At 51.2% G+C, this 19,045-nt stretch overlaps 1 protein-coding gene across 2 annotated transcripts in view; it reads right to left on the bottom strand.

Annotated features, from left to right (window-relative positions):
• bark (C-type lectin domain-containing protein bark beetle) overlaps nt 1–19,045 on the bottom strand; it is a 73,866-nt gene that overhangs the window by 23,213 nt on the left and 31,608 nt on the right. For both annotated transcript variants that reach the window (XM_077646311.1, XM_077646312.1), the window contains exon 2: nt 13,232–13,428. In XM_077646311.1, coding sequence (XP_077502437.1) covers nt 13,232–13,428 — 197 coding nt within the window. The remainder of the gene's footprint in view (nt 1–13,231; nt 13,429–19,045) is intronic.

The following is a 19,045-nucleotide window of genomic DNA, read 5'->3' as shown; positions in this document are numbered from 1 at the left end:
ACGGTTTCATAATTGGCCAATGCGCTTATAATTAACGGCATCGGCGTGCTGCTGGTTTCACAAGGCTGAGATTAGTGACAGCGGTGGAAAACGAAAGCGCAAGATAATTTTGGGTGACCAGAAGGCTGCCATGTTCAAAGCTCTATCTCTATCTGAGCATGCATTGTCTGCAATTCTCAGCAACAAAGAAACGAACACTAAAGCCGCCACCCGCGGTTTGAAATGAACTAGAAAGAAGTTGAGATACCTTGTTTTCGAAGCACATAAGAGCCCTTTTCAAATTGTTTTTTTTTTCTTTCGCTTTCGATTTGGCGTACCCATTCTCCACAACACATTGATGTCTTGCAGTGAAGTGTTGCGGCCAGCATGCTCGTGCGTCATGAGGGGAAGCCAGCCGAAATCGCCGCTTTTACATAAAGCTGCCGCGGTGGCTCAGTACCTGCGGTGTTCGGCTGCTGACCGGAAGGCGCGCGGGTTCGACCCCGCCGCGGCGGTCGCATTTCGATGGAGGCGAAATGCTCGAGCACCGTGCACTGCACAGGTGGTCGAAATTATCCGAAACCCTCCACCACGGCGTCCCTCATAGCCTGAGTTGTTTTGGGACGTTGAACCCCATAAACCATCTTTCACAGCAGTCCATATCGGCTTCAGCTTCGGAATAGATCTCCCCTCATCTACGACATATTACTCCTCTAAAATCCGTTTTCCAGTCGCAGATGTCAATGCGGGCTGCGGGAAAAACGGGCGCGCGCGCGTTGGCGAGGCTGACATATTTCGTTTGTGTATTCGTCCTCGTTGGGGGCGTTCGGTGTGCGTGTTTAAGGTTATCTCAACACATCGGCGGCATACTAAACGATCGCCAGGTCGTCCTAAGTCTACGCACCTGTTCGCATGCGACGGCCAAGGTAAGCTACGGCTGTAACGAAGCAACGGCTGTAACAAAGAAATCGCGGGGCCCCATTCGACTTGTTATTACGAGGTTTAATTGTATATTCATTGCTTGCTGTTAGTAGCCCTCTTGACTGTGGCAGCTCCTTGATTCATGACCTTCAATCCGTATTTTTATTACGAAATGTCTAAAGATGCGCAAGCACCGCCGTCTCTCGCACCAGGTCGCATGTAAGCGACGGCAGCACTTCGCTCCTAGAGTTAACAGTCGCGTAATCTGACACATCGACCTGCTCGTAATTTAAGCAGCCGCGTCGTCTGCGCTTCTGCACCGATCTCTGAGCGCGGGTGTATGTGCTGGGAATCGAGCGCCTGTCCCCATCACAACGCACATCTCACCGTGCCGAACAATCCGTAAAAAATAAACGTAACGCTTATTTACCGGAAAACAGGATGTCTATCAACTAAATGCTTGGATCCTATCTCACAGTCATGGTAAAAGGTACAGAACAGGCCGGCGAGCCTGCCGAGGCGAAGACGTGCTCCACAGCACTGCACGGGGGAAGGACCGGAAAGCCAGACGCATTAACGATCCGCTTACGGGTAAACAGGGACATTGTTTGGGTAGTTAGAGAATGACTAGGCAAGCGCCCAGCCCTCAGCTTTGTCTTCTCGCGAAAGTCAGCGTATATGGAGTTTAAACCTCCGGAGGTTCGAATAAGTTAGCGTGAATCGAACGGACCCCACTAAGCTGTCGTCACAGGCGAGCAGAGATGCGGCGCGCGGGCACTCGACTGGAGAACACGGCTGTCCACGACGAAAGCCTCGACGATTATGAAGCTAGGAGTCATTTTGCAGTTCGCACGCTGCAACTAAACGTAGTGCGGCAAACGGGGCACCGGACTAGTCCATGCATGTGTGTTTGTCATGCGCGTAGCAGAGCAACTACTGCGCTCTCGATCCAAGTACGCGCACCGAACTCCAATCGTCCGGGCAGTGATTGTAGATATTTTAAAACCAACTTAATGTATAACTATCATCGTAGATGGCAAACCAAAGGAGCGCAACGGGAACAAAATTGAACAGACCGCGGATCGAGCGAGCAATATAAAATGGCCGCACTTTGAAAAACACGGTCAGATACGCCCGACGTACTCGGGGAAAATGTGTACAAAACCCGCCGCGGTGGCTCAGTGGTTAGTGCGTTCGGCTACCGAGATGCAAAGACAATTACTGCACCATTTCCTTTTCTCGGAAAACAGTTTTAATTTTTTTTTCTTTTTCTGCCGGACAAACGTCAACATATATGCCCAGAAAGAGCCCCTGAATCGATTTCACGCAGAACAAATATTTGATGGCGCGACCATTATGATCCCGACGTTCGTCAAGAATGCGCGTATCACTGCAACGGAGTTACTTTCTTTTGTGGGCAAAGTTCGCCCAATAAAGTTTTTTTTTTCGTTCGAGTTCTACGCTAGCTTGCCTGCCTGTCTCTAGCGCCTCCTTCTTTGCATGTGGAGGTGCTCAGATTTTCTCCCTGAAAGCCGCCGCACCAGCCTGAACCTGACAAGAGCACAACACTCGGAAACTTTCAATACCGAAGAAACGCTCCGCAGCGACAGCCGCCGCCAAGGGCTTTTTTACCAGAACAACTACTGCAGCTGCACACGATAAAACACATTAAGGACACGCCACGTCCACATTGAGCAACACAAGCCGAAGCGACCCCACGGCAGCCACGGGTCCGCCCAGTCTTCTGCGGGTCGGCATGCGAAAAATGGCTGCAACGTTTCTAGAGAGTGCTTTTCAACGACTTGAGCGGACGAAGAGGCTACGGCATGAGTGTACGCGTACTTTAAAATAGAGGAACCCGTCAGGATGGCTCGAGAACCTGGAAAACATCTTCGCCACGTGGAGTGCCTTCAACGTCCAGCTATCAGTGACCATTCACACCGGTCCTCCGGAAGTATTTAACCAGCCGAAGTCCTCCTTCAACGCGCCCAAGCAGTTGAAAAATACAGCAGATCTTTCGCAATGCCGAATACAACAAAAAAAAAAATGGCAGTGGCTTAGCTCGGCTATGCCAGGATACACGTAGCGACAGGTACGTTTCCCTGGCTGAGCTCGTTTTTCGGAAACTCGAATGGTGTGATCAGTCACACGACGGGCCTTTACATCCTCTTCTGTTGGTTCCCGTTGACTGACGCCTTCTATAGGCTCCATCTCGGCGGCTATGCGGCGTCTATTACGCTCGGCAGTCTGGCATCTCCGTTTGGCAAGCCGTTCCTCTCTCTGTTCGGGCGTCTCCGCTGCTCTCTATCGCCTTCTTACGCTCATTCTCTGTTTGTTGAGTAGCCAAGTGATAGGCGACTACATCAGGATCGGAAGAGTTCACCTTCTCTTGTCTATACTCCGTTCAGAAGCGGCTGGACTCTCCTTCTCTGCATCCATGTCAAACGTTGTGATACAGCCGCCCATTACATCTCCGCCTTTTATACGCAATCCTGCGCATGCATGCGACGCGCGGTTCGGGTGGTAGAGCGGCGTGCGGCGCACCTGTGAGGTCTCTCTGGTTACCATGGTATCGGCGCATGCGCACAACTGCTAATCCGCGTGATGTCACGCGCGGCTCCGACGGCGAAGCGCACGCCGCACCTTGCTCCTCTCCGGTTGCCATGGTAATGGCGCATGCGCACAACTGTCTCCCCTGGCCCACAGCGAAATGCTCGACTGGTAGCCCAGTGTAGCTCTCGTTACAACAGTGAGGATTTCAACGCGTCCAAGCACAATGCTTTCCCTCAGCGGCATTTAACCAGGGACGTAGACGAGCGTGCACCACCCCTGACAAAAAAGAGAGGCGGTTCCCTACATTAATTCGGTCTCGCGTCGAATGCCGCCGATTGAGCAAGGTAACGAAGACGTCTATCCTATCGAACCGACAGTGTATTAGACCGAATCTGCTAAACCAAATACATATCGTCGATGAGCCTAAAGAGCGGATATTGGCAGATTGAAATCGACGTGAGAGATCCTGAGAATACAGCTTTCATCACGCCGGATGGCCTTTAAGATCATGCGATTTGGGTTTCGCTCCGCACCAGCAATGTTTCAGCGAGTTGTGGACACGCTGTTGGCGGATACATTGATGGTAAACCTGTCTAGTTTGCCTAACGATGTCGCTGTCTTGACGCAAGCTTCCACGGCCATCTAAGCAGCTTTGAAAGTGTACTCAAGGCAACAAAATATCGTGAACACACACACGAGGCGCTGCTGTTTCACGGCCACATTGTGAGGAAAGAAGCACACGCCCGGACCCGCAGAACGCTCCCAAAAGTAAAGGAATCCCAGCATTTTCTGGGGGAACAGTAGACACTTGTATTCAAAAGTTCCGCTAGTCCCGGAAGCTAAGCCGGCGTCATGGTCGGAGTCACCTGGGGTGGGGAGTAATAGCTCTTCAGAGGTACCGTACTTTTTTAGTAGCAGGTCTCAAAAAAAAACAAAAATCGGCAAAGAATCCCGGTGCACAGTACTCTGCGCACGTGTGAGAATGCGAAATCATCACGTATATGTAGAACTGCACAGGGTAGCTGACCAGTGTTCCTCATCCTTCCAATGCCGCCTTGCCCAGTGGCTGCGAAGCCAGCGCGAGGCCCATTCATACCTTGACTGCACTGTGTCGCCACCTGGAGTCCCGGTGCACAGCACTCTGCGCACGTTGACGTAGAATGATGACGCAGGCACTGCCAAGTGTCGGACGCTGGCGGGCGAAAATCTTGATGCACTTGTACAAGCAATGCATGGCGGTCATGCGCAGATGCGTTGACCACGATGACGCGGCACCGGAAAGTTACTCTGATATAACCTCCGAATTTTGTGCCATAGATGGCGGGCGTCGGCTTTCGCGCTAATGGGACATACAATGCTTTTGCGTTAATAAAGCTGCTGTCAAGGAAGGAAACAAAACTGTGGAGCTTTTTTGGCCGGGAGCCGGACGTACTATACCGCCTACCCATCTCTGCGACAGTTGCATGCGAACTAAGTATGTGCGGCAATTCGACTCGCGGCGAAGACAGCGTTGCTGCTAATTGCATTCTGAGAGATCCAGCGATCTACCTGGGCAACTATTCTCAAATCGCTGCCGCAACAGAGCTTCCATATATAGCGGAAGAGACAATTTCGTGGCATATATTGTTTTGCCGTTCGTGGACGAAAAAAAAAACATGTCGTTGTGTTGATAATTCATATAGGATAAAAAGCCTCCTCACTTACTCACGTCGCACATATGCACAAGCGAGATTTTTTTTGGTGACCTTTGGCGCCAGATTGTGAAGAAATACAGGTGCCCGCGAGAGGGAAGCCACGTGAAAACTGAAAGGAAGCGCGCTGGAGGACAGCTTACTCTTTCTACTCCTATATAGACTAATAACGTGTCTAGAGTGTAGTGAATGGCGTTATTTGTCCAGACGCGGCCCGGATTGCTCAGAATGGAGCATTTCTCGCTACTGTTCAAACTGAACGATTTGGATAGAGTTAACAGCGGCAAACTTGCGACTCAATTAGGGATACTAGCTGGTAAGCGCCGTCAAGGAACGTCAACGCCACTTATCATATATCCACCACTACTCGAGCACTTCGATGGAAACGCCAAAACTGAGGTCCACATCTGAGCGAGCAGCGTAGAACGAAAGGGTCTGCTTGTCGCTCTCTGCCAAAGACGAAATTGATTATTTGATTTTAATGGCGCGAGGACAGTTTGGCCATCATGCGTAGCAAACGTGTTTTCGGTCTACGCAAAATGAGGGATCACTGCCCCAAATGTTCCTAAACATTTCATTCTAGAGAGGCCGGGGCCTGTACCCGCTGGAAAAACGGTGGGCACCGGCGGCACTGGGTATCGAACCCGGCATCTCCCGCCACCGCTGCGGTTCGAAAGCGAAATTAAGCCAACTATTCGACGACCGATGAAGAGTGCCTTGCGAATCGTCTGGGCTATACCGTAAAGGCGGATTCACACTGGCCACCTTAAGCCGATTCGTTACGCTCCCTCCCCGCTTTCCTATAGCGCTCTCGAACCGTGACTAATCCAGCGAAATCGGTCGCGCGACGTCTGCGACTCGCCAGTGTGAATGTACCCTAACCCCAACATTCAAGTTCATCAGCGATTATCACCTGCACAGTTTCGACCAAGGCGACGGCGCTCGCACAAGAACAGAGCACAGACCGCAGCGGCCGAGTTCCATCACGTACTTGGAAGGCAAGGCTCGATCCTTAACCGCCAGGAGTGCTCAGGCGCGGATCGCCATCATCCTACCTGAGAGCGATGTCCTCGTATAGAACTTCGCGCTGTTACGATCGGACAACGCCAACATGCCAAGAGTGTTCAAGCGACTGGGAGTCATCAATCGACAGATGCTTAAAAATATACAAAAAGTACACCGGACACAGCTCCTGAAATCATTTCAGATTAAATCTCTCAATTTACTATACCGCCTGAGCAGCTGAGCTTCAAAGTGAGCGTCGAAAATTTTCCCCCGGTGCTTTCAAAATACATGGTGCTCTTCACCATGCTTAATAGCCATTCTACTGATCCTAATTCAACCGCCGCGGTGGCTCAGTGGTTAGAGCGCTCGGCTACTGATCCGAAGTTCCCAGGTTCGAACCCGACCGCGGCGGCTGCGTTTATGGAGGTAAAACGCTAAGGCGCCCGTGGGCTGTGCGATGTCAGTGCACGTTAAAGATCCCCAGGTGGTCGAAATTATTCCGGCGCCCTCCACTACGGCACCTCTTTCTTCCTTTCTTCTCTCAGTCCCTCCTTTACCCCTTCCCTTACGGCGCGGTTCAGGTGTCCAACGATATATGAGACAGATACTGCGTCATTTCCTTTCCCCCCAAAACCAATTAGTATTATTATTACTGATTCTACTTCTGCTTCTTCAGCCTTGGGTGCAATTAGAAGATCGTAAAATCCCGTGTCGGTATATCTGTGTTCGTATGAAGGGCCAGAATGTATGCAGCTTTCCCTTTTCTGCAGTTCCAAGCTGGCGGCTAAGGCTGCGCGCACATCACCACTGGCCCGCTTGTGCAACTTCATCGGCTTGCTGATTTCACGCGTTGCTCCTGCTTTTGAGGTGCCCCGATGTTTTTTACTACTTCTACAACCCGGCAAACGAGAGACCAAATATTTGCCGGTGCCGACACAAAGAGCAGTTGTGTATTAATAAAAGTCATTGCGATAGTAATCATTTACATCCGCTCCCAAATTACTGTGCAAACGTTATTGAACACACTACTAAATTACTAGATAAGAAAAGTAATTTTTTTACGTGTTATGTTGTTTCTTCAATTTTTGGTGATTATATATATATATATATATATATATATATATATATATATATATATAGTGTGTGTGTGTGTGCGTGCGTGTGTGCGTGCGTGCCTGTGTGTGTGTAGTGTGTGTGTGTGTGTGTGTGTGTGTGTGTGTGTGTGTGTGTGTGTGTGTGTGTGTGTGTGTGTGTGTGTGTGTGTGTGTGTGTGTTTACATTTTTTGTATTGTCGTTACAAGTCGTAAGGGGACATTGAGTGCGTCTAACTAGGGAAGCTATCGTTCTAAAAAAAGACCACATATTTTCGGATTTAATGGAATAAACGAATCTAGAAGGGCGTCCCTATTATTTAACTTCGGAAACAAAATGCCAATTCTTTGTAGTTAAATAAAAAAGGTCCTTCAAAGCGCCTAATGTACTTAGTTTTTAAAGTGTTACTGCACTTTTAAAATGTTATTTATGAGCACGAAAATAGCCACAATTACACACGAAAAACATCCATTTGAATTTCCTACACATTATTATTATTATTATTATTATTATTATTATTATTATTATTATTATTATTATTATTATTATTATTATTATTATTATTAAGCCCCATTAACATGTCGCACGAATATAGTTGGGTTTTTTAAAATAGCAGATTGCGTAACTTACAACTGCTTTTCAGTTCCCATCTGAAACCGGTCCACCAGCGTAACTGAAACGAGTTGTTTCCGTTCAAGGAAAAAGGAATGCAAACAGGAAACAAGCCGCCGAGGGCTAGCGACGCTGCGTAATGAAAGACCGTTATTCTGCGAACAGGCGCGCTCCTGCGAGAGCGAATGCGACGGCATGCTTTCCTCAGCTTTGCTTGCCTCTTCGGCGATCGCTCCATCGGGCACGCTTCCAAGTCGCACATTCTGTCGGCTGCTGCGCAGCAGCCGGTTTTAAACTTTATTCGTCCCGCAGCTTCCATTCGAATGACATCGTAAGAGTCGCCATACCTCAAGCGACGAGCGCGGCATCACAACCAGGATGCGCAAGATATAGTTTTCTTCTTCAACAGGACGAAGAAATCAAACAAAACGATTACGCAGCCTACCGTGCGGGTCCGACCAGGCATTGCACCCCGATGAGAATTTAGCTTCCATTATGCCCCGGTTAAACGCAGGCGGCGTTGTGCTCAGTAGCTGCGATCGGCGGAAATACTACAGGTTGGAAGTTGCGCAGCACTCCCGAGAGGCCAACCCTGCAGGGAAAGAAACAGCCCGTTTAAAACTGCATGCGCTGGCTGGAGCGAGCTGGCAGCTGCACGTCTTGAACTGCGCTCGACACGTACTGTGACGGCTCGTGCACGTGGACCACGGCAAGGCCCCGGTCAGTGACGTTTCCTGGGAGGACCACGCCATACAGGCATCGTGTCCGCCGTCTATTCCCACCTATAGTGCACTGCATGGACTCGGCCGGGCCGGGCGGGCCTGAAGTTGCGGACCCGGGCTGGGCCCGGTCCCGCACAGAAACATCCATCCCTCCTCGTTTCTTCAGCCTGGCTCTCGTGACATGTATATTTGCCTTTAAGTTATCACATGGTTCGTGCGTTATCTTCCGATTCACCAGTGAGAGCAAAATTCAACCAGTCTTGTTTGGCCATTGATCGTTCGTCTTCCCAAAACATAACTGTGCACTATTAGGAATGCATGGGAAATAAAACATTAGTTTAGGACGCTTATAGTCTTCAAACACGCACCGCGAAATACTCACGCCTTTTTTAGCTTTTCGTTTCTGCTCAAGGCGACCAGTTCGGCCATGAGTTCAACCTGTGAGATCGTACGTATATGCCGCGAGGACTTAACCTATAATTAGGGTTTGGAGTTTTCGATTTAAACTGAAAAGCGGCAATAATTGTACGTCGAATTCAGTTTTTTTTTTATATTCGGATTTAACAGATAAAGGTCAGCAGTCACTCACGTGTACGCCAAAGCTATAGCTGACTACTGAGCACCCGTGTACACTCGGCCACAAGCGGAAGTTCACGATGAGCGGAGGCCAGGGACGCGGTGACAATCTGATCGTCCCCCGCGGCCTCAGACACACGCCACAACCTGACGACCTAGATTCTAGAACAGAAATTCTACTCACGTTTTGGTGCACCGGTTTGATCATTGAACTCTTAGAACGTTGTTGGTTTTTGTAATGGCGATTGTGTTTTCTTATGCAAGCATGTGCTTACACTTCTAAGTACGACCATCTGTGCGTTAATTGCTGGTACAGCGACTGCTCATCATAACCGAAAGCAAAGATAAACTACGAGCGACTTTTTACAACGCAAGCATGTCGCATCGTCACCGAAAACAAGACAAAAAAAACTTATTCATCCGTATAAAATAATATATATTTTTTAAATACCGAGAATTGCGCGCTGAAATAAACGCCGAGAAAAGTGTGCCGAATATTCAAAAGAATAAAACCGAAAAGTCCGAACCCTACCTATAAAAGACGTACACCGTCACTACCTCCAGTGCACTTATCGTAAGTCACTGCTCCTTAGACTGACTGCTGGATATAATTTTAGCTCATATTTCATATTCATTTTCAAGTTTACCATTGCACTTTACCCTTGTGGCGTATTCAGTCACTGTAATTCTTCAGCTACTTAGCATGAGAAGATCAAATAATATATTGCCGAGCTATTCTGCGTTGATCTATACCTAATTCTTTCCAGTGTAACGCTCCGAATAACTTCATTACATTGGCTTCTAACGTTGCTGTAATTTAATTAGCAATGATCTTAATGAATCTATCTTGCACAACAAGAGACAGCAGCCTAATTGGTCTGTAACTGTTCTGGTCTTTGACATCACGCTTTTTGAAAATTGGTACCACGTTTCCTCCTCGAGCAAAATGAGAACTTGAGGATTTTCGAAATTATGTTATTTACGGCGCCATTAAAATAACTAAATGACTGCCTGAACCCTTCGTTTGCTTTAAACTGCCACAAGGTTTCACCTTGCTCTTTAAAATACAACCAATATCATTCAAATCGGATCAGCGGCTCTCAAGCAAAAAACCATCCGTTGTTTCCCACGCGCTTAATCCTTGACGCAGGGCAGGAAACCCGCGAGGCGGGGCTTCCTGCCTTCCTCTCAAGTACAAGTTCTCGCGGGGGGGATCATCGTTGGTGACTGAACACAGCGCATACTGCTTGCTTAGCTGTAACACAAATGGTGCACTGGTTCCAAATCGCCCGATTCAAGTTTTCCTCGGTACAGGTGGCCCTGCCTAATGTCTTCAAATACTGGACCATGAAGACGAGGTGCCTGGCCCAACCTCTTTGGGAGCGCTTTATGGGCCATGCGTACTGCGCGGAGGCTGACAACGGGCGCCTTAATCGCCGGCTCGAAGACCAGCCACCTTTAGGCTGAGCTCGAGGCGGGCTCCAAAACTGTCGTGCTCTGGCGACAGCGCGGCTCCGGCGGACCCCATTAGTACAGTACGGAGGCAAGCAGGCGCAGTGTCGCAACAGCGGCGTGACGTCATTAGCGTCGCACGAGCGGCCGCGGGCCGGTGGGGGGCGCCCTTGACTCTGGCGGATTGTTTCCCGGGGCGCGCTGAACCGCACCGCGTGCGCAGTGCGCCCCAGTGGCGCTTCCGCGTGGCGGCCGCGAACAATGCGTCCTCAGGAGCGCGTCTTGGCCGTGGCATTCGCGATTTTGCGCGGTCCGCTAACAAAGGGACGCCCAGCCGCCCACTGCAGGGGCGCATCCGAGTGTCTTTTGAGTGGAGCCGTGTCAACGGCCAGAGTCAATGCCAGCACGCTGCATGCGATGGCCCCGCAACTGGAGCAAGCGGCCGCGCAGCTCACGCCCTAACTCGGTCGCACGCGCTCCCACCGACCGGGGCGCCAATGGCGGCGGCCCGCCGGACGAGAAAGCGGCCGTGGCGAATGGCCGCGCATTCGAACTTTCCATTCTCGCCGCCTCTGCGATGCGCCGTCGGAGCTGCGAGCACGTTAACGGTCGGGTGTTTGCACGCTCGCTGCTTTGGCAACGCTGTCGAGAGTTAGGCACGCGCAAGACGCTGTCGAATGCTCGTTATCCTTTTCTTTTTTTTTGGTCCTCTGTCGTCAGTGGTCGACGGCACCAGTGGCACTGTGGCAGAGGACCAGGAGAAGGGAATATGAAACGTTACAAAATACGACCCCTATTTTGCTTTTTTTTTCTACGTACTTGTATTCTAAAGTCGTCCCCTCCCCAAAACAATCTTATTGACGTCACAGGGGACACATGACTGCGCGGGGCACCCCGGGGCCCGGAACATGCCCAGCTTCTCGTATAAGATACTTTATACGCCAACTGCATCGCTTAGTGAGCGCCTAAATCCAGCACACGTTCGTTCTCCTGCCTTTTTTTTTTTGTTTCACTCGCCTCCAAATCGCGTTCGTGCATTCAGTAATCAAACACCCCTCCTGCTAAGAGGAAGTCCTAATCAGTTAAGACAGCTGTTGAAGCCGCTCGGTTTAGGCAACTACTTGTCGCGGGAGTCTGGGTCAAGGATCTCGGCCCAAAAACGCTAACAAGCGGCCGTATTTCGCAAGCTTTATTTTCCCGTTCCGGAAGTTCTGTCTCTCTGGCATACTGGTCAGCCCCGTCCTTGATACCAGGGACGGAGATCGACATATCTATCTTGCTGTCAGCCCCGACGTCACAGGCTACAGTGACCGGTGGCGGAGGGGTAAAAGACGCATCCGGAAAAGGATCGTTAAAAAAAACACAAAAAAACGCGGTCCCAAGCTGTCGGAGCCAGCAGAGTTGAGCTCCGATATGTAACCAAGATGAAATAGGCTCAAACATGACTGGGCGATAGTACACGCATAAAGGCTTATCCAGCTACAGCTGCCCATCGAATGGTTATGTATACAGTCGAGCAGGGATATATCGAACAAGGATATTTCGAATTATTAGTAATATCGAACACACAGATTATCCCCTTGAAAATCCCATGTCAATGTATGTGAAAAAACGCGCAGTATATCGAAGTCTAGTTTCTTCGGTCATTCGATATATTGAACTGTGCGCCTCGCCCCTGAAAGTGGCGCTTCTCCTTACGGCGACTTTCAATCACTTTTCGCACGCTGAGACGGGTCGACTGCGGCGCTTCGGGCACCTGCTGGCAGCGCTGTGAAACAGCGTGACGAGGTGAACGCGGGGTGAGTTAGAGGGTGGCAGTCGGCCTCTTGCACTCAATTGAGCATTTCCACGCCACATCGCTGTCATGCGGTGAAGCCAACGTAACTAACTAAAGCATTGAGGCGCCTGGAGTACTTCGCTCGCTGCGCTTCGAGGGGTGTTGTCGAGATTAATGATCGATTAATCTATTTAAAGCGTACTGGTCACGGGATGAGACCTGTTATGACAGGCACTGTCTAGTTCCAAAGTACCGTTCACTGCGGTTTCGATGCGCAGCAAATAAGGCACAGCAAGCTGGCAACGCCCAGCGACCGGTGCATTGTCAGAATGCTGGCAGGCGGCGCGTCACTGCAAGAACAGCGTCACTGGCATGGGTGCAATATATTCTTGCTTCCAGGTCACAGATAAGCCCATCTACTGTTAGTTTCTTATATATCGAATTATCGATATATCGAACTAGTATTTCGCAGTCCCCTCCGAGTTCGATATATCCCGGTTCGACTAGTTCGCACTAAACCCACCCACTTGTTGACTACTGGCTGATGCGAACAGTACCAAGAAGCCGATAATGTCAGCTGCCAGCAGACACCGGAGCGGTGTCAGAACTGCGCACTGCGTCCCACGTAAGGGTTAATTTTCACTTCGTCATGAGGCACGCCGCGGTAGTGGACGGCTCCGGATCAACTTCGACCATAGAGAGCACAGTTGCCAGTTTACCAGCGTTTCTGGCATTTCGCCGCCACAGTGGAGTGCGGCCTCCGCTGCCTGTTATCGAACCCGCGACCTCGTGCTTCACGGGTGAGACCAGAGCCTCGCGAGAGGCCGAACCGCTCAGGCGACTGAACTCACTTCTTTGCGCGGGTGCAGACGGACCACCAGTGGGCGCCGTGGCGCATCTGCAGGCGCCCCCTGAGGGGCCCCGGGCCGTCGCTGAGCCGCACCGAGGGCCACTCGACGCTCGTGTCACGGTGCACCACGCTGTGGGGCTCCCGGCGAGGCTCGCTCTCGTTCAGAACGGTCAGCGTCACCGGCCTCTGCGCCGTGCCCTGCGGAAAGAGGGGGGGGGTGCGTCATCAAACAGCCGAGGAATTCGCGCAGCGAAGTCAACGGTAACTCCGATAAAGCTCACCGGTGACTCCTTTAGCGCCGCGCCCGAGCGCTGTATATAAAGCACTGGTCGCCCGAACGCTGTATGTGAAGCACTGGTCAGAAGTTCCCGGCCCCGGAGTCTGCTTTTGAGCGCAGTATAGCCGGGCACTTAGGGCTCCAGTGAAGCTACCAAGGGTGAGAGTCCTCCTCACCTTCGAGGCTTCCACACATTTTGAGCTAAGGCGTGTCGTAAATGGCCCGCCACAAAGCTCGAAAGCAGACCCTGTGGCCTGGAAACCTTTGCCCAACCCTGTACATATGATTTCCCCAGTAATAATAGACGTTTCCAGCATACCGGAGACGTACTACGCCTCCCGCGCACGAGAACTGGCATGCGTGCAGCCAGGCGGGGCCACTGCGCATGCGCGGCAGGCGCCTGGTATGCTGAAAACGTATAATGCCCACGCAGTACTTGGGAGACCGATTTCGGATGGAGCGTTTTCGTGAGCGCTGGGTCCCGTGGAATTGCCCTCTCAGTTTAATAAAGAAAAAAAGACACTAAATTAAAATGAGAGAGGAAGCCTGCCACAGAAGCTGCAGCCAAATGAAAATAAACGAGGTGAGTGGAACACACACACACACAAAATAAAAAGGTTGCTTAAAAACGAGGTTCTTGCTCCAGGGAGGCAATGACTAATTCACAGTTATATGACATGCGAGACGGTGAAGACGGGAGGGTCTCAAGAAAAGTAGCTTCGGATTCGACTGCCCTCCTATATACCACCACGGAGGGAAGTTGAAATATATTACCACTGCAAACTGCCAGCGGCCCATCAGCGCGCCATAAGCAAAATACTCCAGATTCTCACGCTGTCATCGCGCCTATGCTTCTCGCGAGAAACAAACAAACAAAAAAGACACCACCAAGGGGTGACTACACGACGTCGCGCATCGAAAACGCAGGGACAGCAGCGCGGATCCGTGCGGCCCGCGGCCACCAATTTACGCGGACAGAAATAGAACGGCGCCACGGCTTTTTGTCTCGCTTTCCTCGCGCGCCCGATGAAAGAACACGGAAGCCGGACTGCATTAGAGCGGCGCCGGTCGACTCCCGCTTCTTTTACTCACTTCGCTCCGTTCGTCCGAAACACAAAACGCGGCGAAAACGGCTCACCGCGGCACCCGCGAGCCCCACTCGGCGCCCCGCTTCGACTCGACGGAGCCGGTTCGGCTTGATTGGCCCGGGCTGAAACGGAGCGAGACAGCGGGCGGAGCGGTGGGGGCAGCTACTACTGAATCGCCACCGCTCGCTCGTCTCCGCAACAAAGGCTCCTCCGTCATTTGCCGCGTCGCGCAATCGCGAAAACTCGGCGGCTGCCGCGTTTCGCCACGGACAGAGGGAGGAAAGTCGCGTTCCGCTTCATCGGAGGCGAATGCAAGACGACTGCTGCACGCGGGGCTCGCAGCTGTCGTGGCGGCGACTACGCGATACACGCTTTGTCACCGGCGCGCACATTCTTTATTGAGCAAGCGCTCGCGCGTTTGATGTGGCGAGACGGGTGACGACAGCGCCAGCTTTGCCGGAGGTCACTCGATCGCTGTCGCGAGCCGATGAACGTCGCTGTGATGGTGAATCACTCTCCGCCATTCCCCGATCCTCCCGCGCTGTACACCTCTGTCTAGAATTCACACACGAGCACGCATTGTTTTTTTCTTTTTTACCGGCTCGTCGCAAGGTATCAAAATACAGGTTCCGGAGCGGCGGTGCCAACACAAACGTAATTGCATGCGTATACGTCTGGTATAGAGGAATGACGCACGATTTTACAAGGGCCAAAGTGTTGCCTCTCGAGAGTTGGACCAGGAGTGACACGTGAACGCAGATTTCTTGTTTTTTCATGCACTGGCAGCGGAGCAAAATAACGCGAGATTGTGAGCGGTCACATCTGCGAACATGAAGCAGACGATGCGTGACGAGTATCCGGGCAATGTGGAAAGTGCGCCAATGACAACTGACTAAAGGGTTTCGTTCCAACCTACATACTATAACGTCAAGCAGGAAACTAACATCCGCACTGCCTTCAGCGGATAAGGGCAAATGTCCTCATTGTCGGCTTTCCTCCCTCATCCTCGCTGTGTAAAATTCCTTGGCCCTCCCTCGCTTCATCGGCACTTCCTCACCCCCACAATCGGCAGTTTTAAACTTCAACTTCGGGGCTAGCAAAAATCTTTTACCTTCCTTTTATGTTATTTTAAATAAACCACTACTACTACTTCAACTTATCCTTCCTTCTTGCCGATATGTGCCAATGTTGCCGAGTGATAAACGTGTGAGACAAGCCCTGAACGCGCTATTGGCGAGAGAATTTCGACCTGATCCTGCGAAGCTCTTATGTTTAGATTAAAAGCTCATGTGTACATTCACGGTGTTTCAGCTAATTCGTGAGACAACAATGAGACAGTTATGAGTTGCGGCCCGGAATGTTTGTTATGCACGCTGATTCTTCTTCGGGTAAGCACAAAGGACAGGACGGAAGAAGCGCTTGTCCCTTCCTCTTCTCTTCTCCTTCGTCTTTACCCGCGCCTTTCAATATTCAGTAAGCTATAGCAACTATAGCCCAGATGACAACTTTGTTAAGCCATATTTCCTCGGGTAAGTTCGTCACAGGGCTAGACCGCTAGGAGGCTATAGATGAGTTACGCGTTTCAGCCTCCAGTAATGTCCATGCTTGCGAGCGATTTTATTAATTAAATCGGGCGCGCGATTACGCGGTTACACACCTTACCAAGGACACAAATAAACCAAACGACGTCCCTGATATCTACAGGAAAATGGTGTTTCGTTATCGAGCACCTCGTACGTTACAAGGCGGCGCGAGCGATGGTTGGGCGAACGTGGTTTAGCTGCTGCTTTATTTCGATGGTAAATCTGTAATGGCCGACTTCGCCCACCAAACGTTGTAGTACGCTGCGATACGTTGCGGCACTGCAAAGCTATGCCAGAGCGAAGATGTACCATAGTCGGGTACAACTCAAGAGCGAAGCGGCAGGTGCTCCTCAAAGGGGGGCCCATCTATATCCAATGGCGTCTATCGATTCTCATGACATCATGGTTTAATCCCTTTATACCCGCCAGTGTGAACCACCGCGGAGTCATGAAAAGTCGCCGACACCACTGGCTGGAGGGACATCTCCCGCTTCGTTCTTCACCTGCATCCGACCATAGCGAAGACGTATGGACCTTTCCTTCCATGCATTAAATAATGCATTTCTTGGACTTCTTTCGCCGACAAAATGACGTTCAGCATGGTTTTTACACGTAAAGTTTCTCGCTTGTGTGGGGGTGACCAGCCGCTCCGACCCCCCACCCCCCCCCCCCCCCCCCACCCGCCCCCTCCTCCCTTAAATCCTCCCTGCGTTACAAGGACACAGACAGAGTTCGAGAGAGAGGGAGGGGGGGCTTATCATCATTCCGCACGGTGGCAATGACCGGTCTCGAGGAACGCCGAGCTACAGATGCTCACTGCGGAGCTGATGCGGTGACGTGGATGCGGGTGAGCTCGGGCCGTGAATCTTCGGGAACGCTGTCATCGCACTGGGTCAGACCCCGGCTGGGGAGTCGCTTGCAGGCCACATCCCTGGCTGACCTCACTCACGTCCGCGTGCATCGACTTCCTCGAAGCAATCTGCCCGGCCCGCGTTTTTTTCCCGCCGCGGCGTACTAGCAGTAAAGAAAGGCGATTTAAAGGAACCGCACGGCAGGCGCTTAAGCTACATCTCGAAAGGAAAGCTGTAACACTAAAAACAGGGGGAACACTTAAGCTCCACCTTAAGGGTACGACGCGACAGCGTTAACGCCCACATATAATAATAATAATTGGTTTTTGGGGAAAGGAAATGGCGCAGTATCTGTCTCATATATCGTTGGACACCTGAACCGCGCCGTAAGGGAAGGGATAAAGGACGGAGTGAAAGAAGAAGGAAGAAAGGGGTGCCGTAGTGGAGGGCTCCGGAATAATTTCGACCACCTGGGGATCTTTAACGTGCACTGACATCGCACAGCACCCGGGCGCCTTAGCGTTTTTCCTCCATAAAAACGCAGCCGCCGCGTCGGGTTCGAACCCGGGAACTCCGGATCAGTAAGCCCACATATGCAGAATTGGTCATTCTCGACTTTGCATTCATAGATCCCCGGAAGTCATTATACCACTTCTGGTGCAGTGGTGCAGAGGTTAAGCGATGCGCCTCTGCCCTGCGATGGCAGGTGCTGCCACCGGTGGGGCTTGTGCGACCTAGGTTGCTCTTCCCGACTGCCACGTGCAACTGTGGGCATCTTGCAGAAAAGTCCTTTGTTCCCAGTACGATTATATGTTCGACGGATGTATTGCTGCACACTGGGAGATGGAGCAGCAAAATACAGATCTGTATACAGTTCTCAACCGAGATTATCAGCGTTGCTCCGTAAAAACAAGGCATGCACTAGAAAGTGTCACGCTCAACTGCCCTCGTGATATTTACAACCAAGTGTCATAGCACGCAGTTGTCTCAGCTGAAGCCTTTTTGACGTCAGTAATGTGCTCAAACACCGAAACAAGTTGTCTTGTGCACGGATATCGGTTTAGATTCCATGTTCCAACTTCTCTTTTTTTTTTTTCTGTACGTGGTAGTTCGCGATTTGTCATGAAGCCATTTACATCTCGAGGACTATCATAAGCCACGCCTGCGGTGCCTTTTGATCGTTTATGCTTCACGGATATACCTCTCTGCACTGTTTACGGGGCTCGAGGAAGGTGAGAGTTCAATTCACGTCTCGCAGTTTGCTGGCCCGTAGGTAAAAGGGGCCGGATTCTCGGCTGCTGTTCGCGCATTGCAACGATGGATATGATTGGCCAACATCTGCTTGCTATCGCGCGCCTGGCTGCCATGATTGGTCAAGTGACGAGCTCGAGCCAATCGAGAGCCGCTCCAACGTCGTACTTGCTTTGACAGTTTGGCTTCTGATTTACTGGCACCGCTCGAGGCTTTCACTTGACTGCCACGCGAAGAGTACAGGGGCAGCTTAGCCGTGTGCTAACCATGTAGGACATGGTCCTAGCGCACTGGAAACCGAAACGACAAGGCCGGGGCTAGGACATAATGTAGCGGTTATATTTCATTTGGGTTCCATTTTGATTCTTTTCACCATTTACCCGCCGCGGTGACTTGGTGGTTATGGCGTTCGGCTGCTGCGAGCCCAAGGACGAGGGATCGAATCCGGCAGCGAAATGTGAAGAACGCCCGTGTGCTGTGCGGCGGCAAAGAATCGCAGCCACTATGGCGACTATGCCCATGCGCAGCTTTGGGACAAACCATACCCATACCATATACCGCACCATGTATGATATACTATATATCACGTCATATCATGTCATATACCGTACCGTACCATTTTCGCCATCGTCAGGCGACGCCACGCGTCCGCCATCGCCGCGCGCGGCGACAAAATATGGAGCAAAAAAAAAAAACGCCTCCTGCTCTAAGAGGTGGCTTCACCGCACTCTCGGAAGGAATGCGGCGAAGTCAACAATCTGAGCA

This window comes from Amblyomma americanum, chromosome 1, assembly GCF_052857255.1.
Source record: "Amblyomma americanum isolate KBUSLIRL-KWMA chromosome 1, ASM5285725v1, whole genome shotgun sequence".
Taxonomy (NCBI): Eukaryota; Metazoa; Arthropoda; class Arachnida; order Ixodida; family Ixodidae; genus Amblyomma; species Amblyomma americanum.
The sequence above is the reverse complement of the archived record's forward strand: the minus strand, read 5'-3'. Positions and strand labels throughout refer to the sequence as shown.